At 31.5% G+C, this 24993-nt stretch overlaps 1 protein-coding gene across 3 annotated transcripts; it reads right to left on the bottom strand.

Annotated features, from left to right (window-relative positions):
• Window positions 1-4658: 4658 nt before the first annotated feature.
• On the bottom strand, window positions 4659-24950 carry LOC143079752 (divergent protein kinase domain 1C-like). 3 transcript variants are annotated; one of them, XM_076255316.1, is made up of 4 exons: window positions 24848-24950; window positions 16595-16768; window positions 15443-16321; window positions 4659-14058 (listed from the first exon to the last, which is right to left on the bottom strand). In XM_076255316.1, the coding sequence occupies exons 2-4, from the start codon at window positions 16748-16750 to the stop codon at window positions 13822-13824; spliced, it is 1272 nt and encodes a 423-aa protein (XP_076111431.1). In that variant the 5' UTR covers window positions 16751-16768; window positions 24848-24950; the 3' UTR covers window positions 4659-13821. The 3 variants fall into 3 exon arrangements, with proteins under 3 accessions (XP_076111431.1, XP_076111433.1, XP_076111432.1); XM_076255318.1 differs by having other exon boundaries at window positions 24763-24909; XM_076255317.1 differs by lacking the exon at window positions 24848-24950 and adding an exon at window positions 17557-17639.
• Window positions 24951-24993: the final 43 nt, after the last annotated feature.

The following is a 24993-nucleotide window of genomic DNA, read 5'->3' as shown; positions in this document are numbered from 1 at the left end:
CTAATCATCTCAAGACAATCATCATTTCTTAATACATAATTGTCAAGCAGTGTAAGGGAGGTCATCAAACATATAAATATATATATAAACTCATCATAAATTCCAGGACTAAATTTAGTATATACGCCAGACGCGCGTTTCGTCTACAAAAGACTCATCAGTGACGCTCGAATCTAAAAAAGTTAAAAAGGCCAAATAAAGTACGAAGTTAAAGGGCTAGAGGACCAAAATTCCTAAAAGTTTTGCCAAATACAGCTAAGGAAATCTATGCCTGAGGTAGAAAAGCCTTAGTATTTCAAAAAAATCCAAAATTTGTAAACAGTAAATTTATAAATATACCGGTAACCATATCAATGACAATTCATGTCAGCACAAAAAGTGGCATCGACCCAGTGGTTGTAAATAAACTCATCATAGATACCAGGACTAAATTTAGTATATACGCCAGACCCGCGTTTCGTCTACAAAAGAACAGTATTTTTTAAATTGAATTGGGTTACCTCCCTTACACTGCTTTTAAATTGTCTAAGTTGTCCTTTAACCAGAAAAACCCTTGTTTTCCCCCTTCTTTACCCCTATTTGCTATATGATTTGAGCCATAACCCCCATAACCATCCCTTTGTAGTATGGAAACTTGTGGTATAATTTCAGAGATATTTATACACTTTAACACAAGTTAATATTGACTGGAAACTACCAAAATGCTTATTTGGGCCCCTTTTTTGGCCCCCAATTTATTGAAACCCCCCTTTGAGCAAGAACCCCAAAACTCAATTCCATCCATTCCTTTGTAGTAAGAAACCTTGTAGTATAATTTCAGAGAGATCCATGTATCAAACAAGTTATTGTTTGAAACTAGAACTAGCTGTTCTGCAGGGCGCAGGTTTATACGACCGCAGAGGTCAAACCCTGAACAGTTGGGGCAAGTATGGACACAACATTTAAGCTTGATACAGCTGTGAATTTGGATTGTGATTTAATAGTTGACACAACATAGGTTTCTGACACAGAATGAATGTGGTCTAAGAACTTAAACTTAAAAACTTAAAAATTTTAAATTGGACATTTACCTATTATGGTCCAATATCCAAAATCTAAATACATGGTTAGATTCAGCATATCATAGAACCCCAAGAATTCAATTTTTGATGAAATCAAATAATGTTCAATTTTAGACCCTTTAGACCTCAATGTGGACCAATTTGATAACTGGGTCCAAATATTAAAAATCTAAATACATGGTTAAATTCAGCATATTAAAGAACCCCATACATGTATATTCAATTTTTGTTGAAATCAAACAAAGTTTTGGACCAATTTGAAAACCTGGGCCCATAATCAAAAATCTAAGTACATGTTTAGATTCAGCATATCAAAGAACCCCAAGAATTCAGTTTTTGTTAAAATCAAACTAAGTTTAATTTTGGACCCTTTGGACTTTAATGTAGACCAATTTGAAAACAGGACCAAAAATACACGGTTAGATTTGGTATATCAAAGAACCCCAATAATTTATTTTTTGATGAAATCAATCAAAGTTTAATTTTGGACCCTTTCGGCCCCTAATTCCTAAACTGTTGGGACCAAAACTCCTAAAATCAATCCCAACCTTCCTTTTGGGGTCATAAACCTTGTGTTTAAATTTCATAGATTTCTATTTACTTTTACTAAAGTTATAGTGTGAAAACCAAATGTCTTTGGACGACGACGACGCCAACCTAATACCAATACACGACCAAAAAATTTTCAATTTTTGCGGTCGTATAAGAATGCTTCTTTTTGGCCCTTTTTTTGCCCCTTATTCCTTCATGTTCTGGGAAATTAACCCCAAACTCAATCATAGCCTTCTATTTATTATATGGAACCTTGTGGTACAAATTATGTCAGAGAGATCCATACAGTTACACACAAGTTATTGTCCTGAAACTAGAAAAATGCTTGTTTTTGGCCCTTAATTCCCAGACTGTTTGCCTCATAACCCTTAAAACGAATCTCAAATTTCTACTTATGGTATTAAACCTTTCTGAACAATTGAAATACTTATACACAACTTATTGTCCTGAAACTAGATAAATGCTTGTTTTGTGCCCCTATTTCTAAACCATTGGAACCATAACCCCCAAAAACAATCCCAACCTTCCTTTTGTGGTTATAAACATTGTGTTAAAATTTTATTGATTTCTATTCACTGAAACTAAAGTTATTATCCGGAATCCATCCGTCTTCTGACAACGCTGACAACGAAGTGATACCAATATACGACCCAAAAAAAATTAATTTTTGCAGCCGTATAAAAAATAAGCAGATCTCAAAATGCCACAACTGAAGTCAAGATATCTGTAAAAAACGTTTTCAAGTTTGGCTTGTAGACACTTAATGTACATCTTATTGCACTGTTTAATATATTTTTTATAGAATTTAAATTTTTTCATATGTGCCACATGCATCTTCAGAAAATCATTATTTATTGATTCCTGTCTATTAAATGTTTTAAACAACTTGTTCTGTTATGAAGTTGTTAATTTTGTATATTTTAACCTTACCAGAGTGTCCTCCACACAGAAATGACCAGTAACCATATTTGAATAGCTTTGTTTATGTTTTTCTGTTTTTATTTTTGGGGAGGGCAATAAATGACAGACATTTTCAATTCAACCATTTTAGTAGTTAAATGAAAATGTTATTTTTAAAACTATAAGTGTGTAAGAATTTGCTTTGTATTCTTCAATTTTATTTCATTTTATTGGTCCCATGAGTTTTGGTATTTCAAAAGAAAAACATTTTTTAGATTTGTCATTTTTGCTGTATGAAACAGTGACTTATTACATGTATTGGTAATTCAATTTCTAGTTGAATCTCTTTATTCCTCAGTTTCTTCTCATCTCAATATTGTGAAAGTTGATTATCATAAGTTTTTTCTAGATTTTTTAAAATATTTTTAATGTGCTTTTCTTTAATTGATTATTTAGGTTGAAATAAAGTATGTTATCATGTGTTTGTTGCATATTTATAAAAGATTGTGATTGTTGATTATATATGTCAGTGAGACAGCAAACCAAACAACAATAATCAGACAGGGAAATATAATGGACCTATTGCACATCGAAGAAAACTTGAAGATTGGCCATTGGACCATGAAAATGATGTCATGGTCAAATCATAATTTCTAGGCAGACATATACACCTTACAATCATTCCATACACCAAATGTAGATGACCGTTTGTTTATAATATAATATAAAAAAAAAAACAGACAAAAAACAGACAAAAACTTAAAGTAACAATCAAAATGAGGTCAAGGTCAAATAAAACATGCCAGACTGACATGTATATCGAAAAATAATTTTGTACACCAAATATAGTTGATCTATTGCATACATGATACAGTATAAAACCACAGTTTCTCATATCTTGGGATACATTCATAGAAAACTAAAAGTTCTTTGTCATAAGTTCTAATGGCAGTATTCGGGAGACCAATTGTGTTATGTTAGGGAGTGTCATAGGTACCGCTTTATTCAGTTCTTATTCTATATTACAATGTAAGCCGTTGGAACAACATTTTTACCCTATACTCAAAGGATCGCAAAAAAATTCTTGTACAGGTTGAGACCAATATTCTTCATTTAGCGAACAAATTGAGATCTTTTAAATCTTTTCTAATGTCTTATTTACAAAGGTTAAAGTTTTATACTGTTGTTCACTTAGATATGCGAGTTCAATAATTGTGTATTTTTTTCTTGAAGAAGAATTATCAATTGCTAATTTATTTGACACAAGACTAGATAAAAAATAAGTTTTACTTTCCCTGCAAGCTTTTCAATCCTGTATAAAATTAATCAGGATATATTTGCTCATTATCGTGTCCTTCTGCTCTATATATGACAAGAGCAAGAAGTATTCTCTGAGGTTCAGCAACCCAGATTAGAGTGAAGGATTGCAAGATTTGATAAATGCACCATGATGTTCCATATTTCAGCTAGCATTCAATAACTGCGAGTATATCACATCCTTTATAGACCGGGAAATAGAAATATTAGGTTGACACTTATCTGAAGACAGTATGTATAACCTCTGGATGCTTGTTATTTTGTTGATGTTACACCCTTGAATTGTGTTGTTGTCACATCTACAAACATGTATGTATGTATATCGCACATCGCTCTTTATTGTAATGAATGGTATGCCAACTACAAGAAAACAATATTCCAAGACAATGCTAACCTGATATTATACTCTCCGGAGTCACAATTTTTTTGCAATTAATTTCATGATGATTGTATTTATTAAAAATACAATATGGTATAACAAGATATAAACAAGCACAAAAAGCAAATGTGACCCCTATCAGTTATATATAGAGGATTTGTGGATAAAAAATGGAAAATGAAAGTTCAAATTATTTTGGTGACTTTGGATGGCTGAGTGGTCTATGTAGTTTAACTACTGTCGCATTAGTCTGTCAACACTAAGGTTGTGGGTTTGAATCATCCATGTGGAAGTAGAGCTTGTCTCCAATCTTAATTGACTAGGATTGTCAGTTTTTATACAAATAGATGGAGGTTCCATCTGGGCACATGATAAAAGAACTTTAGCATATGATAAAATAGTTATGCCTTTGATTCCATGCCATATACACTAATCAGAATGACAAAACATTACACAAAATCTTTTAATATAAATAAAATCCTTATACCATTTAAAAATTATATCACATGAAATTGGCATTTACCACTATAAACATGTATAATCAACATCAAAAATGATAAATTTATACAGATCTAAAATAATTTTGACATTTCATAACCATTAAAATCTTTATGATCACATGTAAAAAACAACATTATGTAAACAACAATTATGCCATATCAAAACTATAATGCAATATTTTGAGTAGATCTTGCCATTCAGATCAAATAAAGATTCAAAACTAATATGTTGACTACAATATTGAAATAACAGTTTCATAAAAAAAAGTATATCAATTAAGAAAATCTATATGAATCAAGGAGTAAGGGCTGATTCCGGCCTCAAATTTCAGGTTCAATTCTAACGAAAGATTTTGGACACTTTCTAAACACTTAAGTGTCTATTTCAATTGATTCAGTTAGTTTATGTGAAAGACTTTAATTGATTTAGTCATTAAAAACGCTCCGATTCAAGCTTACACATGAAAAATCTATCAAATATGCCAAAAAACGTCACTTTTCAGATGGTTTTTGTCAAAAATGAAAGTGGCCACATCCGTGTTCATCCTCAACCTTTAAATATGTTAGGTATTATCATCAAATACAACTTACATTTCAATATTATGAATGAACACGAATGCGGTCACTTTCATTTAAGACGGAAACCATCTAAAATTTAACTAAAATGCTAAAATTGTGAAGATTTCAGTAATTTAGCATGACTTAATGATGCTAGTACTCGATATATGTGCATTGTATTGTCAAAAACAGCCCATATTCATGTAGTAGAAGTATTCTACTTTCCAGTAAATAGCTAAAAGATTACATTTTCACTATTTTGTAAAACTGTTATATTTTGGGGCCAAAAGGGGGTCTTACTGAACCTACTCCTTAAATACTGTGGATTTTTTTATTGTTCAGGGATTTCTTGGGTATAAGTAAACAAAAATTAAAGTGTCCATCAAAGTACACATTTACTTTAGACTTGTTAGAATGACTTTGACAAAACCAAAGAATCAAATATCAAAGAAATTATGTAATTTTTCCTCAATCCATCAAAAATTTTTGTCCATGAAAAAAAAATTAATACACAGTTTTCTCGTAAACTTTTTTACCTGTAAATTTATACTTTTCTATTTTTGTAGTAACAAGTAACATACCAGGTTGCTATCTTAGTGAAACAGTTAACATAAAAATAAGGAGATTTAAGCTTAAACACTGTATGATTCATGATACAAACTGCCAGTCAATATAAATAAATGTTATATTGTTGACATTCTCAATTTTATATTAAAATGACTTGCCTGCTTACAGCAATACTGTATATCTGAAAGTTTGTGTGCGTTTAATTTTCACTGTAGCTATTTAACCCTGAAAGTGTCAATGATTTGTACAAGGCAGTAAAATATGAACATTAAACATAGGGGAGATCTATCATCTCCTTCAATGGCCTTTTAATCAGCAAACTAAACCTGATGTAAAAATAACCCAATATGCAGTATTTGAAATTTGAACAAAATACAATTCTATCAAAGATCAACAGACCTCAAACCTGAGGTCAATTAAAATCAAAATGATGGAAATCACTCATGGAAAGATTGGAAGAATAGTTTGAATAATTTCATATTAAGGTATGGTGGGGCCAAAGAACATTAACTATTGCTGACAATTCTTCTAGTAAATGTTACCAACTACCCTTGTAAGACATAAGATCTAGACCAACAGCTAAAAACTTTAAAGTGTCAACAAAAATAATCTAAAAATATTGTTTTGGGGCATTTTATAAGGTGAAACATAGGTTAAATGACATTGAAGATTAAAAGTTGTAGAGTGCCTTTTGATCAATTTATAAAGTATTTTTTAGCACAGGGCATTGAAAATGTACTTTTTCAACATAAAAACTTATTTTATTGAAATGTGGATTTTTTCTTAATTGCAAAAATATATTTTCACTTCTTATAAAAATTCAAATGACTAAAATAGACATAACGATTGATGGGGAATAAACCTAATAAAAAATGGTTTGTTATAATTTAAAGTTTTAAAATTTTAAAACTGTTGATTAATTGCAGATGATTATTGGAAATTTATCAAGTAAATTATTTACTAGAATACCTTTTATATATTCATATTTATATTTAATTTTATTTTAAAGATCTTATTAATCCTTAATTAATCATTTATCTTTCAGACATAATTTACAGAATCACTTTATGTAATGTAGATCAAAAGTAATAGGCAAAAAATCAATCTATCATCCTTATATATCAAACATCTAATATATACATTTGTGTATTCAATTATTAGGTCAAATATTCATTGATATTTGTGTATTGGGATGTATATTAAATGGTCTATATAATTATGTAAGACTGAGGTTGATAAGTAATGTGGTCAATTTGATTGACCCTTTAGGAGGTGGGGCATTTCAATTAAAGGTCCACCCTGTCCCTGAATGGTTGATGATAATGACAGTTGTCAATAATCTAGTATTGTATCAATACTCAATGACCTAATCAAAATATTTTTAAAAAAGCCTTTCCACCAAAACACCTTAATGACATACATTCTTGAATGAACTGCTCCAAAAATAAAACCCATTTTTTTACAGTTTATATATGTATATTATGTGCACATAGATGAGAACTATAGGGAACTATATTTCAGTGTAAATACATTTAGTAATAGTAGCTAACCTGTCGTGTTGTTAGGGAGGCCAGTGCCTAAGGAAAGATTTAGAACAAGTTCCAATCTTTCCAAAAACCATCTGGAATCTTTTAATTCTTATGAATCCTTTATGCCATATATTTTAGTCGTATAAATAACTTGGTGGTGTATAAAAAAAAATAGTAAATCTAAACACTGGAATGTAAAATTACAGGATAAGTCTGAACAATATATACTCATTGCAAGTGATTAAATATACATACAACCCTAACAATAGTATTATAGGAGAAAGCATTATTAAACAGATCATTAGGCCTTTAAACAAATGACAATACATTGAGAAAATAAAAGAATTGTGGTGCTGCAAAACAGCAGTCAGACAACAACCCAAAATCACAAACATCAAAACAAATCTTGATGTCATTTAGTACAATGGAATGTGCGTATGAAAATTAAATATATTGGAGCATTGACTTCTTATGATACACTAAATCATAGATGTATATAAATTAAGCAACAACAAAATAATGTAATATTGCAGTAGTTGATTTAGGTCTCACAACACATAAAAATAGTCAAAACCAGATGCTCCACAGGGCGCAGCTTTATACGACCGCAGAGGTCGAACCCTGAACAGTTGGGGCAAGTATGGACAAAACATTCAAGCGTGATACAGCTCTGAATTTGGATTGTGATCAATTTTTTGACATTATATGGGTTTTTTACACAAAACAAATGTCAAGATTTTACAAATCAATTAAAGATTTCTTCTTCAAACTTATTTAAATCTAAAATTAAATAGTTGACACAGCATAGGTTTCTGACACAGAATGAATGTGGTCTAATGAACTTAAAAATTTTTTTTTTTGCCTTTGAGCAATTCACTATGCTGTTGAATATTAATCCTCTCAAAAAAATGTTTGAAGAAATTTTCTTTTTATTTATGAAATCTGAAATGAGAAAAATTTAACTCAACCCCCCTTTTTTTCACATCCCCTTTCCCTTTTTCCAAAACTGATATCAATTCAAATTTCTAATGGAGTTTGCAACAATAACTACTCTTAAATACATTATAAAATATTAAAATGTAAAATTAAAGAACCTTAGTGAGCACGCTCACATACCCCACGTCCCCACATTGTCATTGGAGAAATTAAATAAGTATAAGAAAAAAAAATTGTATAAAAAAAATATTGACTATAATAATTTCCTGTCAATATACATAGTATGTCCTTATTATCTACAAAATTGCATGAAATTCTGTTGTGTGTTTTCAGAGGAGTTGAGATGACAAACTGTTGCAGAAGTACATCGAAGCAAATAAGTTCAAAGGGGCATAACTCCTAGAAAAAAAATTGAACCGTAATTTCCTGTTGATATGCACATCTACATAGTATGTCCTTATTATCTACAAAGTTTCATAAAATTCTGTTGTGTGGTTTGAGAGGAGTTGTGATGACAAACTGTTGCAGTAATACATTAAAGTAAATAAGTTCAAAGGAGCGTAACTCCTAGAAAAAAAATTGAATCGCAATTTCCCGTCGATATGCACAACTACATAGTATGTTCTTATTATCTGAAAAGGTTTCGTGAAATTCTGTTGTGTGGTTTGAGAGGAGTTGCGATGACAAACTGTTGCAGTAGTACATTAAAGTAAATAAGTTCAAAGGGGCGTAACTCCTAGAAAAAAAATTGAATCGCAATTTCCCGTCGATATGCACAACTACATAGTATGTCCTTATTATCTGAAAAGGTTTCGTGAAATTCTGTTGTGTGGTTTGAGAGGAGTTGCGATGACAAACTGTTGCAGTAGTACATTAAAGTAAATAAGTTCAAAGGGGCGTAACTCCTAGAAAAAAAATTGAATCGCAATTTCCTGTCGATATGCACAACTACATAGTATGTCCTTATTATCTGAAAAGGTTTCGTGAAATTCTGTTGTGTGGTTTGAGAGGAGTTGCGATGACAAGAAACAGGACTGACGGACGGACGGGTCAAAAACATTATACCCTCCGCAACTTCGTTGCGTGGGGTATAATAAAGTGCTTGTTATCACTGAATGGTAAAGATTGGTCGGTAGTAAAAGTGAATATACATTGTATATTGTATAAAACAATGATTTAAGTTGATTCAACTACTATTCTGAACAAAGAAAGATAACTCCAATTGAAAATTTCTTGCTATTGCACAATACTGTGCAATTAGATATTTCTTGCTATTGCGCAATACTGTGCAATTGAAAATATTTGCTATTGCACAATACTGTGCAATTGCAGATTTCTTGCTATTGCGCAATACTGTGCAATTGAAATTTTCTTGCTATTGCACAATACTGTGCAATTGAAGATTTCGTGCTATTGCTGAATACTGTGCAATTGAAAATTTCTTGCTATTGCACAATACTTAATATAATAATTTTGGATCCTGATTTGAACCAACTTGAAAACTGGGTCCATAATCAAAAATCTAAGTACATGTTTAGATTCAGCATATCAAAAAAGCCCAAGAATTCATTTTTTGTTAAAATCAAACTTAGTGTAATTTTGGACCCTTTGGACTTTAATGTAGACCAATTTGAAAACGGGACCAAAAATTAAGAATCTACATACACAGTTAGATTTGGCATATCAAAGAACCCCAATTATTCAATTTTTGATGAAATCAAACAAAGTTCAATTTTGGACCCCGATTTGGACCAACTTGAAAACTGGGCCAATAATCAACAAGAGTGCACACGCTGAAATGTCTCGCCTTCTTTACTAATTATTGATATTATGTTGATAGTCCTAAGTATAAAACTTTATTAAAAACTGTCACATAAACTTAGCATTAACCAAGATAACTAAACAAAGACCAATGAACCATGAAAATGAGGTCAAGGTCAGATGAACCATGCCAGGCAGACATGTACAGCTAACAATGCTTCCATACAACAAATATAGTTGACCTATTACTTATAGTTTAAGAAAAATAGACCAAAACACAAAAACTTAACACTGAGCAATGAACCGTGAAAATGAGGTCGAGGTCAAATAAAACCTGCGGGACTGACATATAGATCATAAAATATTTCCATACACCAAATATAGTTGACCTATGGCATATAGTATTAGATAAAAAGACCAAAACTCAAAAACTTAACTTTGACCACTCAACCATGAAAATGAGCTCAAGGTCAGATGACATCTGCCCGCTAGACATGTACATCTTACAATCATTCCATACAACAAATATAGTAGATCTATTGCATAAAGTATGAGAAAAACAGACCAAAACACAAAAACTTAACTATAACCACTGAACCATGAAAATGAGGTCAAGGTCAGATGACACCTGCCAGTTGGACATGTACACCTTACAGTCCTTCCATACACCGAATATACTAGACCTATTGCTTATAGTATCTGAGATATGGACTTGACCACCAAAACTTAACCTTGTTCACTGATCCATGAAATGAGGTCGAGGTCAAGTGAAAACTGTCTGACGGGCATGAGGACCTTGCAAGGTACGCATATACCAAATATAATTATCCTATTACTTATGATAAGAGAGAATTCAACATTACAAAAAATCTGAACTTTTTTTTCAAGTGGTCACTGAACCATGAAAATGAGGTCAAGGACATTTGACATGTGACTGACGGAAACTTCGTAACATGAGGCATCTATATACAAAGTATGAAGCATCCAGGTCTTCCACCCTCTAAAATATAAAGCTTTTAAAAAGTTAGCTAACGCCGCCGCCGTAGCCGCCGTAGCCGCCGCCGCCGCCGGATCACTATCCCTATGTCGAGCTTTCTGCAACAAAAGTTGCAGGCTCGACAAAAATCTAAGTACATTTTTATATTCAGCATATCAAAGAACCCCATGGATTCAATTTTTGTTAAAATCAAACTAAGTTTAATTTTGGACCCTTTGGACCTTAATGTAGACCAATTTGAAAACGGGACCAAAACTTAAGAATCTACATACACAGTTAGATTCGGCATATCAAAGAACCCCAATTATTCAATTTTTGATGAAATCAAACAAAGTTCAATTTTGGACTCTTTGGGCCCCTTATTCCTAAACTGTTGGGACCAAAACTCCCAAAATCAAACCCCTCCTTCCTTTTATGGTCTTAAACCTTGTGTTTAAATTTCATAGATTTCTATTTACTTATACTAAAGTTATGGTGCGAAAACCAAGAATAATGCTTATTTGGGCCCCTTTTTGGTCCCTTATTCCTTAACTGTTGGCACCTCAACTCCCAAAATCAATCCCAACCTTCCTTTTGTGGTCATAAACCTTGTGTTTACATTTCATTGATTTCTATTTACTTATACTAAAGTTATTGTGTGAAAACCAAGAATAATGCTTATTTGGGCTCTTTTTTAGCCCCTAATTCCTAAACTGTTAGAACCAAACAACCCAAAATCAATCCCAACCTTCCTTTTGTGGTCATAAACCTTGTGTCAAAATTTCATAGATTTCTATTCACTTAAACTAAAGTTATAGTGCGAAAACCAAGAAAATGCTTACTTGGGCCCTTTTTGGCCCCTAATTCCTAAAATATTGGGACCAAAACTCCCAAAATTAATCCCAACCTTCTTTTTGTGGTCATAAACCTTGTGTTAAAATTTCATAGATTTCTATTCACTTTTACTAAAGTTAGAGTGCGAAAACTAAAAGTATTCGGACAATGACGACGATGACGACACCGACGACGACAACGACGCCAACAACATACCAATATACGACCAAAAAATTTTCAATTTTTGCGGTCGTATAAAAAAACTGTTGTATATTCTAACACACAACATGCAAAAAATCTCAATGATAAAATTTGCAGTACATGTATTTATCAATACCCTGAGGTGCACAGTTGGTAAAAGTTATTGTAACAAAGATGGTTTTAAAAGTATTATCTTCCAGGTTTTGCAACCTTTAACAGAATTTTCATGCACTTTGTCAAAATATAATTTTTACAATGCTTTTTTAAGTATAATAAAAATCATGGGCCACCAGGCCTTTTTCTAAGGTATAAGTTGTGAAAAATTACCCAGTTTTGCATAAATTATTCATGCAAAAACAGTTGTTTTGTGAATAGAAAGAAATCTTTCTGGTAGAATTTAAAATAAAATATGAAATAATAGGCCTAATAATATTTTTTTTAGAAAAATAAATAGCAACCAGGTGCAGCTTTATACCGCAGAAGAGGTCGAACCCTGAACAGCTGGGCAAGTATGGACACAACATTCAAGCTTGATCCAGCTCTGAATTTGGATTGTGATCAAGTCTTTGACATAATATGAGTTCCTGACACAAAACAAATGTCAAGTTCTTACAAATCTATTGAGCAATATTGTGCAATTTAAGATTTCTTCTTTAAACTTTACAAGTAGTGTAAAGGAGATAAATGCCAAACATACCCAACATTGTATGTTAAATGTTTTTGAGTTACATCCCTTACACTGCTGTTAAATTGTCTTAATTGTCCATTGACCAGAAAAACCTAGTTATCCCCCTTTCTTTGCCCCTAATTCCAAAAAATTTTGAGCATAACCAATAAGAATGGTGAAATTATTTGAAATTATTATGTATACTGCAATAAAATAATTTCATAGTACATGTATATAAATGTTAAAAAAACTTGGAAGACTAAATAAACATAAACATCAGATTTCTTTTTAAAATTATGTATTTATCAAATATACATACATTTGCAATACATGCAGTAACATAAAAACAAGAGTACACACATGGAAATGTCTTGCAGCTTTAATTTATTGATCATGAATGAATTTTATGTTGGAAACCAAGGTTTAATTACAGGTATCACAAAATCTGGAATTAATCAATTATCCATGAAAAAGATCAAACTAACCCTGACAGACATGTGCACCTTTACAATCTTTTATCATATAAAAAAACATAGTTGACCAGTCACCTACTTGAACAATTGTCTGTTCCATTTTCCAAAAATTCTGATAATCTAACTCTCATCAAGGTTTTGATATGAGTAACTCTTTAGACACAAAAGTGAATGTGCTATGAAGGCAACAAAAAACAATTAGGGAATGACTGTAATATTTTTTCTGTCTTTGAAGAAAAAACATTAAAAATGGGGTGGACACTGAATAACCAGCGTAGCAGATTGTTATAAAGTGTGCACCACATTTTTTTTAAGTTATTTGGAATAGACAGAAAAATATAAGTCATTTCTTATCATTTAATTCTAAATTCCATTTTAAGATGGAGTAAATCATGAAAAAAAACGTTAATGACGCCATGGTAACATAAGCATGATAAGAAAATTATGTCTATGAGCTCATAGACAAAACACTGTTAGCCAATCAGAAGACTTTTTACATCCAAAATTAAATTATAATGTATAGACACATTTCTCTCACAAAAAAATACAACAAATAAATTATACATATAAATAAAGAGATGAAACTATGTTTTGCTTTTGATGATGCTTATCAGCTATTTTTTCTATTCTGTTTTGTTAAAAGTTTACTTCTTTTTAATAATGTTACTAATTTCCAGAAGACTTCTGTGGGTGTTGGAGTCCTTACAATTTCTCCTTTATTTCTATTTGGATAAGCGCATTCTTCTAAGAGTTGTTTAAGTTCAGCAGCAATTTCATCTGGTGGGTAGAACAGAAGTCCTGTGTAAAAGTTGTGTGCTCTGGGGATGAAAATGTCTTCACAAACATTCTGAAAGGAAAAAAAAATAGCCATTAAAGTAAAGTTTCATTCAAAGAAATAATTAGACTCCACAATTACAAACAATCACCTAAGCAAAACCGAGAAATAAGCAATTGATTTTCAACAAGACTTCTGTGATATTGCATGGCAATACATGTACATAGTTCCCTACCGGTTAACCTTTTTTGAATTGGAACACAATTCTAACTTGATTTATAACTTTAGTGTAAACTAAATAAAAAAATTCAAGTCAATATCTTCAAGCATGAAAACTGATTATTTAAGTGAATTCTCTAAGTCTAAGGACAATAAATCTTCATACCAGAACAAAATTCAAACTTGATCTGTAATTTTGTCATGATAAAACTTTATACTAATTATCAAATCAATATCTTCAGGAATGACACAAAAAATTATCCAACACTGATTATTTGAGTGAATTTTTAAGTCGTAGGACCATTACTCTGCACAAAATCATCAACTTGTCATGATAAAACTATAAATACCAAAAATCAAATCACTATCTTCAAGCATGGAGAAAAAAGTGTGGAAAACTGATTTGCCAGACTGATGGAGGGACAGACAGATAGACCTATTATCTTTTTAAACAATCCCAAAACAGACTTTAACAGTACAAAGTGTTGAAATACACTTTGTAAGTGTTAAAGTCTGTTTTAGGATAGTTTAACAGGGTCAGTCTGTCTGGAAATGAGTAAATACAGATGGACATACAAGGGTATATGATAATAGCTTATCTATTTGCAATATTCACAAAACCACCAATATTGCAAACCAATTGTAATACAAAATAACCAATTACAATGTATTATTATATACATGTACCATTGCTGATATTTTCTTTGCAAGTTATTTCTTCATATACATTTGTATACCCACTTGTGTAATAAAATATATTGTATTAGTTAACAGCACATATTCAAAGCTGTTGTATTTTAGTACAAGTACAATGTAATAGATTTACATGATAAACAATAGTAAAGTTAAGGTGCAATAATCAATAGTATATTATAAATATGACGTAAATATACTTAGCTAATGAGAGTGCTAGAAATCAATAGTTTTTATGTTTCATAATGTTTATGTTTTATATCCTTATGTCCTTAAATTTGTTTGCACAGCAATCAGAATTCCCATATCCCTTAAGACCATGGAAAATAAGAGTTGTGAGAAAAATTCACAATAAGAAGTTATAGCTAGTAGGTAGGTTATCTTAAATTTTTTAAATACATGTACATGCATACATATCCAGCCTATAAAATTCTGCCCATGAAAGCGTTGACTTCAATTTCTTGAAAAAACTTTTTTAAATTGAATACACTATTTTATTCCAAATTTGGAGCCAATTAAGTAAAAAAATTTTCGTATTTATTACCTGTAAATTATTATTAGTTCTCTTAGGAACACATTTTTCTTTCTCTATATCACACCATCCTCGACAATCAAAGAAATCACATTCTTGGTGGCTTTTACATTTTGGATCTCCTAAATCTTTCATCATTGATGTGTCATAAAATAAAGAGTCAGTATCAATTATTTTTACTTGCTTTTTAGAATCTAATCCAAAGTTTTCTTCCTTAACATCACAAAAATGTAAAGGTTCATGAAAATCTATGTCTAATGACTGACAGATGTCTAGAATTTGCAATGCTATGCTTGCACGTTCAACCCAGCCTCCTTTCTTAGCAGTAAAAATGCTTGGAGATGAATTGAGATTTTCACCTGATGGAGCATACTCCATCACATAAACTCCTCCACATGTTCCATAGATCTTTGGAATAAAATGACTATCCTTATTCACCGACATAAACAAGTATTCATCTTGGTTCAATAGTTTCCATAAGCTTTCTATGACAACATTGTCAGCACCAGGGTATCTGGCATTCTTCACAAAAGAGGTGAAATCCATTTCCCATAGTTTTTCAAAAATGTCTTTGATACTTCCCATGTTTACTTTTGTTGTAGAATAAATAAGATCATTCATTAAAGTTTTTGCAATTTTTAAACTATCTGCAGTCAGACTTTTATTACCATGTGTACCTAAATTCAACGGTTCAAAATGATGTCCCTCCCACCTTCTGGTTTTGATTACAGCCTTCACATTTTTGCCTTCCTGACACCTTCCATTACATTGTGCCAGCAGAACTACTTTCCCTCCTCTGTAGTTTGCACATTTTTGGAATATAATGTCTTTAGACTCACAGATTGCTTCACATAATCTGCCTTCAACTCTATGACTTTTGTAGTCCTCACACTGTAATTCATAAACGATATTTTAATCTAAGTTTTCAGCAATAAAAGTAAACAATAAGTCAATAGCTGCTTTATCATTTCATTGAACATTTTTCAAATTTAATAGATTGACTGACTGGACTCATCTGAATAAATTCTCAGTGTGAAAACTGCATTTACATTACGGTATTGCATTTAAAATGTCACTATAACTGGTTTATTATGATAACTTATCCTTGACTAAGAATTATAGTATCTTTAGTAACATTGTCTAACCAATATAAAATATACTTACAAGATCTTCTATGAAATGCAGTGACTCCTCATTTGAACACCGATTTTCCTTTACTGTTATCACTACAAGACTTATAACATAGACCAAGGAAATAAGTAATGTGGCACAAATGGATGTCTTGATCAGGCGGTTTAACCTACATCTTATTATTCTCATTCTGCATGGTCTCCAAATCTGCAAAAGATATATCAGTATATTTATTTCAGAATAACTATGAACATCATAACTTAACAGCTTAAATGAACACTCTGTTTTCTCCAACCTGTGTTGCAACTATAGCAACTGAAAAGTCAATGAAACAATTAAAAAAAAATATAGCTATTGTACTAAAGTCTAACTGAAATAAGACAATGATGATGCTCAATAGATTTGATAACTGAAATGAGGAGGCTCAGCATATAAACTCTAAAATACAATCTACATAATAAAAAGCTTCCTTAAACCATCAATAATTTAAATTTTTATCAGCAAGTCTAAATTGATTTATACATTTTCTAGTCTGTAGTAGCTTGACAATAAAGTTTTTTCTTCAAATTAATTGAAACAAATATAAACTTTAATGAAATTGATTTTCTTTCTTGTAAAATGACGAGAGCTTGGAATAATACTATAGCCCTTTAACAATCACATTGTCTTACTACATCTTTTAATATTTCTTTTCATGGCCATGCTTACAAATGTCAAACAACTTGTCAAGAACATACATGCTTATTTCTGTACTAGGTAAAATTTACTGATCAAAGTCTCAGAAGTGGCAAAGTTAATACAAGGACAATGATAAAACTTTGTTACCAATTATAAACTAAAGTCCACTTTGTTTAAAATTATAAACTAAGGTCCACTTTGTTTCCAATTATAAACTAAGGTCCACATCTCTTAGCACATATATATATATCTGTGTCCAAATCGTCTATTATTGGAATACATGATATTGATTATGTCTATAGATTTCCAGCACTTACATTGACTTCTTCTGTATAATTTGTCTTTTAATTATTCATTAGCTTTTTCTAGTGAGGTTTCGATCATGATGTAGAAAAAAAAATTTACTGAAAAAATAAATTACTTTAATTATACTGTAATTATTGTGTTTTAGATGTTTTAGATGAAAGAAATTTCAAGTAAGTGAGCATGTTCATACAAACCAACCTGAAAACAGGCAATTTTAAAATACTATACCAAAAATAAGACTATCAATTTTTCTGATTAATTTTTATTAGCTGATCAACTAAAAGATCTAAAGATTGATAAGAAAAATATCCTTTAAGGAAACCAGACAGGAAATAAAGATGCTAGCCTGCAGACATGAGCTATCTTATACATGTATGAATCCTCTCCTCCCAAATAAAATCTTCCCCAAATATTTCACTTATCAACTATTGCAGGATTTGAACAAAAATAACTGGACAATATTTAAGTTACATCTTACAAAGTCTACCCAATTATTTTGCAAGCTGGTGTTAGGGTTGTCCTAAACTTGCAGTGAGGTGAGAAATTTTTTCGCCTTTCTGTAACTTTGAGATGAGGTAAATGAAGAAAAGAAAATCAGGCACATAGTAAAAATCAGTACTGACAATGACTGATGGTGTCCTATGAATCAAGGAAACACATAAACACAATTAACACGAGGACAACCAAAGATGTCTCTTTAAATTGAAAGCTCATTGGGTGGGGAGAGGGGGGGGGGGGGGGACAGAACACACCTAATCTTTGGTATAAATGGCACTTTGATAGTCAAATACCATCAATTTTATAAAAGCATGTTATACGATGCATAGAAGTCACTTCTCCCTCTCTGAAATTCTTGATTAGGCTTTGCGCTAGTAATTCTATGTTTTATAAGGTGGTCAAACTAAATCTTTACTGCAAAGGAATTTGGAGTCAAACACTTATAAATATAATATTACATCAGAAAGTTTAAAACTTCTTATTTATAAGAATAAGAAGATATGGTATGGAGGCTAATGAGAGAACTCCTCACAAAAGCTTACAAGCAACCCAATGACACAGAACTTAACATTGAACTATACATGTAGGTCACCGTACAGTCTTCAACAATGAGTAGAGCCCATACTGCCTAGTCAGCTATAAAAGGCACTGAAGTTATATATGTTATACAATTTAAAAGAGAAAACTAACAGCCTGATTTATGTACAAAATAATGAATGAAAAACAATTATGATATACAGCAACAAACAACATGAACAACAACCACTGAATTACAGGCCCCTGATTTGGAACAGGCACATACAGAATGTGGTGGTTTAAACTAATCAAAGTGATGGAAATCACTCATGAAAAGATTTGAGGAGTAGTTTTTTGAATAATTTCATATTAAGGTATGGTGGGGAAACATGAACATTAATAAAGCACTATTGCTGAAAATTGCATTAACAGCAGGTCTTTAGAAGGAAACATGCTTTTCTAGTATGAGGATAAAATGAGCTCAAATTAAATAATATGGGTCTCTTAATTTGCACAACTTTATTTAAACTGCAGTTTATATCGTATCCAAATAATGTTGCCTGTTCTGAACATGTTTCAAAAAAAAACAAAAAATTGCACATCAAAAATTCTTCTAGTAAATGTTACCAACTATCCTTGTAAGACATGAAATCTAGACCAACAGCTAAGAACTTTAAAGTGTCAACAACAAAATTTTTTTAAATTGTTCCAAGCCCATTCCTGATAAAAAAAAGTGATGTATCTAAATTGTTGATTAATTACAGATGATTATTTGAAATTTATCAAGTAAATTATAGGCCTTACTTGAATACCTTTCAATATATTCATATTTATAATGCATATTTCATATTTTTTAAAGATCTTTTTAATCCACTAATCATTTATATTTCTGATATAATTGACAGAATCACTTTATGTAATGTAGATCAGAAGTAATAGGCAATAACTAAATCTATCATCCTTATATATATCAAACATCTAATATATACATTTGTGTATTCAATTATGAGGTCAAATATTTGTATATTGCAGGGTCTGTATAATTATGTCAAACTGAGGTTGATAAGTAATGTGGTCAATTCGATTAACAGTTTAGGAGGTGGGGCATTGTAATTAAAGGTCTACCTTGTCTCTGATTGTTTAGTGATTATGACAGTTGTCAATCATACTAGTATTGTATCAATACCCATTTACCTAATCAAAATGTTTTTAAAAAAAGCCTGCACATCAACACACCTTAACCCTTTCGTACGGAAATTATCCTTGTGGCACCCTCGAGCTGAGGGCGAAATTATCCTTAAGGATACATAGATTTCTATTTTAAGACATCACAGTGCAAACAGTAAAAATAACGTTTAGACATGTTTTTTGGCCCAGTTGCTCCATAGATGTTATGATAAACACCAAATACATTCAATATTTTAGTATTGGGCGTAAAAACGCTGTCAAAATGTTTTTTTAAAGATTTTTGAGAGAAAAAAAACTCGTTAAAAACAAAATGGCGGAATCATAAACAATCGTGGTCAGGAGTTTCATTTTGAGTTGAAACATTTAGTAAGAAAGATCCATACACTTACACACAAGTTATTGTCCAGAAACTATAAAATTGCTAGTTTTTGGCCCTTAATACCTACATGTAAACTGTTGGCACCATAACCCCAAAAATGAATCCAAACCTTCTACTTGTGGTATTAAACATAGTGGTACAATTTCAGAGCAATTGAAATAATTATACACAAGTTAATATACATGTAGTGAAATTAGAAAAATGTTTGTTTCAGGCTCCTAATTCCAAAATAGTTGGGACCATCATCCCCAAAATCAATCCCATCCTTCATTTTGTGGTAATGAACCTTCTCATAAAATGCATATAGATCCATTCACTTAAACTAAAGTTATTGTGCGGAAACCAAATGTGTCTTCGGACGACATAGACGACAACATCATATATACCATTATACGATCAAAAAAAAAATTTGCGGTCGTATAAAAAATATAAAATCAGTTGAATAGAGCTCAGAGATGGGTCTGATTACTTTCAATGTAATTGATTAAATTACAATTACTTTGTCATTTGTAGGATTAAATTAAATTAATGATTACATTGGCAAAGTAATCATGATTACATCTTATTACAATGAATTAAAAAAACAAACATTTTGAATGATGTTAATGAACAAATGTTTAATATAACTAGAAAGGATTTTGTTTGATTAATTATAAAATGATAACTTCAAACTTCATCTATTCAATAAACTAAAATTATTTGAAAGGTGATATTTTCAAACGTATGCCCTGTTCTTATCACCTTTCAAATAATTGAGGTAAACCAAAATTGGGACTCCCAAAGAAAACAGAGAGAAAGATTCTGAAAGGCATGCATCAGCTTCATACTCTTGAACCTGATGGACTGAATGAGAGAGATGAAAAACAGTTCTACCCAAAACCAAAGGAATAAATTATAAACTTTATTCAGAGCTCCACATAAGAATTCACAAATTGGGTTTTTTACCCACCATTTTCTTATATAATTGGGTGATAAAGTTTTTTAATTGCATTATCAATTCCAATTCACCCCTCATGTTAATATCAAATTGGGTTTTTCACCACCAAGCTCCTTAATGTATTGGGGTTTTTCATCAACACAATATTGAATATTTAGGCAATATCAACCCCAGATTTTTTTCCATCTTAAATATGTTTCTTTCTTTGTTTAGCTGTTTTAGTTGGTTTAGGGTTAGGGTTATTTGCTAGCTGTTTTATTTGGTTTATTCACTGAGGAGCAATTGTAGGTTTAATTTGTGTTCCGTTTCAAACCTTCTGCCAGTTTTGTATTTTCTCATAAACTGTAAAAAAACGGATATGTGTATTCACATGCACTCATCTTATACATGTACCTTTATATAATAAATTCTGAGACCAGTGCCGTGTGTATTCATTAATTTACCGTAAAATGAAGAAAAAAATAGTATATAAACTCTCATTATACTTGAATATTTTTGTTTTATTCCAATTTTCATAAATCTGGGTTTAGTTGTCTTTTATTAGAACTTTTGGTTTCTGATGCTTTATCATGTCATAATTGATTTGGCCTTTCACTTTTTCCAACTGATTTCGTTTTTGAGAAAACCCTGTTTTTATAAGCAATGTTTTCATTAAGGTATTGCACACTCTAACAGGGACCCATTTCAGCTACTTGATGCAGGGATCTATTTTTAGAACGAAAGGAAATTTCCAATTATAAATATTATAACAATAATGTGTCCATAGTACACGGATGCCCCACTCGCACTATCATTTTACATGTTCACTGGACCGTGAAATTGGGGTCAATACTTTAATTTGGCATTAAAATTAGAAAGATCATATCATAGTTAACATGTGTACTAAGTTTCAAGTTGATTGGACTTCAACTTCATCAAATAAAATTGAGAATGGAAATGGGGAATGTGTCAAAGAGACAACAACCCGACCAAATAAAAAACAACAGCAGAGGGTCACCAACAGGTCTTCAATGTAGCGAGAAATTCCCGCACCCGGAGGCGTCCTTCAGCTGGCCCCTAAACAAATATATACTAGTCCAGTCATAATGAACGCCATACTAATTTCCAAATTGTACACAAGAAACTAAAATTAAAATAATACAAGACTAACAAAGGTCAGAGGCTCCTGACTTGGGACAGGCGCAAAAATGCGGCGGGGTTAAACATGTTTGTGAGATCTCAACCCTCCCCCTATACCTCTAACCAATGTAGTAAAGTAAACGCATAACAATACGCACATTAAAATTCAGTTCAAGAGAAATCCGAGTCTGATGTCAGAAGATGTAACCAAAGAAAATAAACAAAATGACAATAATACATAAATAACAACAGACTACTAGCAGTTAACTGACATGCCAGCTCCAGACTTCAATTAAACTGACTGAAAGATTATGATTTCATCATATGAACATCAGGCACAATCCGTCCCGTTAGGGGTTTAGTATCATACCATCATAACATATATGAGAAGAACATAACCCGTGTCATGCCAACAACTGTTTTTAGAATAAATGTGTTTAGTTCCGATGCAAAGACCTTATCAGTGACTCAATATTAACGCCAAAATATGCAATCTTTAATGACTTGACAACAGTATCGTAATTATATCCCTTCTTAATAAGTCTATTCAAAGGTTTTGTAAGTTTCTGAGGTGAATACTGACACCTTTGTGCTTTATAAAGAATATTACCATAAAAAATTGGATGTGAAATACCTGAACGTATTAGAAGTCTGCATGTTGAGCTATATTTACGAATGATGTCTTTATACCGATGATAAAATTTAGTAAATGTTTTGACTAGTTTGTGATATCGAAAACCCTGGTGTAATAATTTTTCAGTAATACATAAATTTCTCTCGTTAAAATCTAAAACATTGTTACAAAAACTACCTTGACCAAAAACTTTAACCTGAGCTTCACACTATCTTCTTTGTTCAGTGGACCATGAAATTGGGGTCAATACTTTAATTTGACATTAAAATTAGAAAGATCATATCATAGAGAACATGTGTACTAAGTTTCAAATTGATTGGACTTCAACTTCATCAGAAACTACCTCGACCAAAAACTTTAACCTGAAGCGGGACGAACGAACGGACGAACGAACGGACGAACGAATGGAGGCATAGACCAGAAAACATAATGCGCACCTACTATCGTAGGTGGGGCATAAAAATAGTTTACGCGACGACTGTAAACAGATAAGGGTAAATAACGCAAATGGTAGCCAATAAAAGGGTTGAGAACTCATGGTTTTGGCATATAATTGGGTTTTCCTTTGAATTATTTGGGTTCTTGAACCCTGCAATGGGCAATTGCATTGGATTTTTTATTATTTGTATTGCGTGATCACGCAAATACGCAGCTTATCTGGAGCTCTGTCATTTTGTTTAACTAATACAACTATTTGTTTTGATTTAGAAATTGCTATGTACGATAAGCGGCAAAAATATTTTTCTACACATTAAACATTGAGCTGCAAAAATTTCTTTACACTACAGCCACTAAAGTTTACCTGGATGGCTGAACGCACCTGATGAAGCTAATTTGTTTAGCGAAATATTGTGTGAATAATATATAAAATATAACAACTTTTATAACACTCATTAGTGTGTTAAAGTTACATTTTTAAATACTTATATATATATATATATATATATATAACAAGTCTAAAATTAAAGGGTACAATATAACAACTAATTTTATAACTCTCATTAGCATGATTATTGTGTTAAAAGTTACATTCTCAGACACTTATATATATAACAAGTCTAAAAGGGTACAAGATCACCATAAAATAACAATAAAATGAACAAATTTTTCGTTCATTTTTTTACATAAATAAGGCCATTGGTTTTCTCGTTTGAATTGTTTTACATTGTCTTATCGGGGCCTTTTATAGCTGACTATGCGGCATGGGCTTTGCTCATTGTTGAAGGCCGTACAGTGACCTATAGTTGTTAATGTCTGTGTCATTTAGGTCTTTTGTGGATAGTTGTCTCATTGGCAATCATACCACATCTTCTTTTTTAAATGTTAGATATTTCGGACAACAAATATCCTTCATCAGTATCATGGATCACGATTTAAAATGAATCATGAACATGTAAATCTATTCTAATTATAAAACTCTCACAATCTTGAAATTTATACATAAAAAAACAGTTTAAGCAAACATCAGAGACACTGGTACAGTTTTTAAATTTCCACACACAATGCAGAGACTGCAAATTTAAAGATATGCCAAAATAAAAAAAAGTAATTTGAAATTAAATATGAACTGGCACAACTCTAAAATTCCAAAGTTAAGATGTTACAACAACTGCGTGGAAAAATTCCCAATAAACCACCCTAACCTATCTAAGTTGGTATAATATTTCAAACTTGACGAGTAAATATACCTTGATAGTGGGTCTTCCCGTGGATAGAAACAAGTGCCTGTGAATAGAACCAATTTTATGAACTAGCATAGGGGAATTTTAAAAATCCAGTACTATGTGTTATAGTAGCCTAATCTCAGCTGGAAACAAATGATGGAAAAACTGTCCTTAGCGTTCTTATCCAAAACCTTTCCCGAGCAAGTCTGTCGGCCCTCGACCAACACAGGCACTTGTTTCTATCCATTGGAAGACCAACTATCAATTGCAACGTATATTTACGTTATCTGGTTATAGTGGGTCTTCCAATGCCGCAATGGATAGAAATTGGCTTGCAATTGTAGTTTGTTAAGATAAGCTGGCTTACCAATATATAAGATCTTTAGAATAGTAGATAAAATGATATACACTATTATATTCAATAAAAATAAAAATGCCACATCGAAAATAATAAATGGGAGATAACTGTAATGTTTTTATTTATATTTTTTACGTCACGCTCAAATAAATGTT

The sequence above is a fragment of the Mytilus galloprovincialis genome, chromosome 6, assembly GCF_965363235.1.
Source record: "Mytilus galloprovincialis chromosome 6, xbMytGall1.hap1.1, whole genome shotgun sequence".
NCBI lineage: Eukaryota > Metazoa > Mollusca > Bivalvia > Mytilida > Mytilidae > Mytilus > Mytilus galloprovincialis.
This window is presented reverse-complemented; position numbering and strand designations above follow the sequence as displayed.

Bases quoted from the DNA above. Each gene is read 5' to 3' on its own strand.
- LOC143079752 (XM_076255316.1), bottom strand. From the start codon at position 16,750: ATGAGAATAATAAGATGTAGGTTAAACCGCCTGATCAAGACATCCATT. The intron at 16,322-16,594 runs GTAAGTATATTT...TATGAATTACAG, and splicing joins TGCATTTCATAGAAGATCTT to TGTGAGGACTACAAAAGTCA. The intron at 14,059-15,442 runs GTAATAAATACG...TTTTCCTTTCAG, and splicing joins GAACTAATAATAATTTACAG to AATGTTTGTGAAGACATTTT.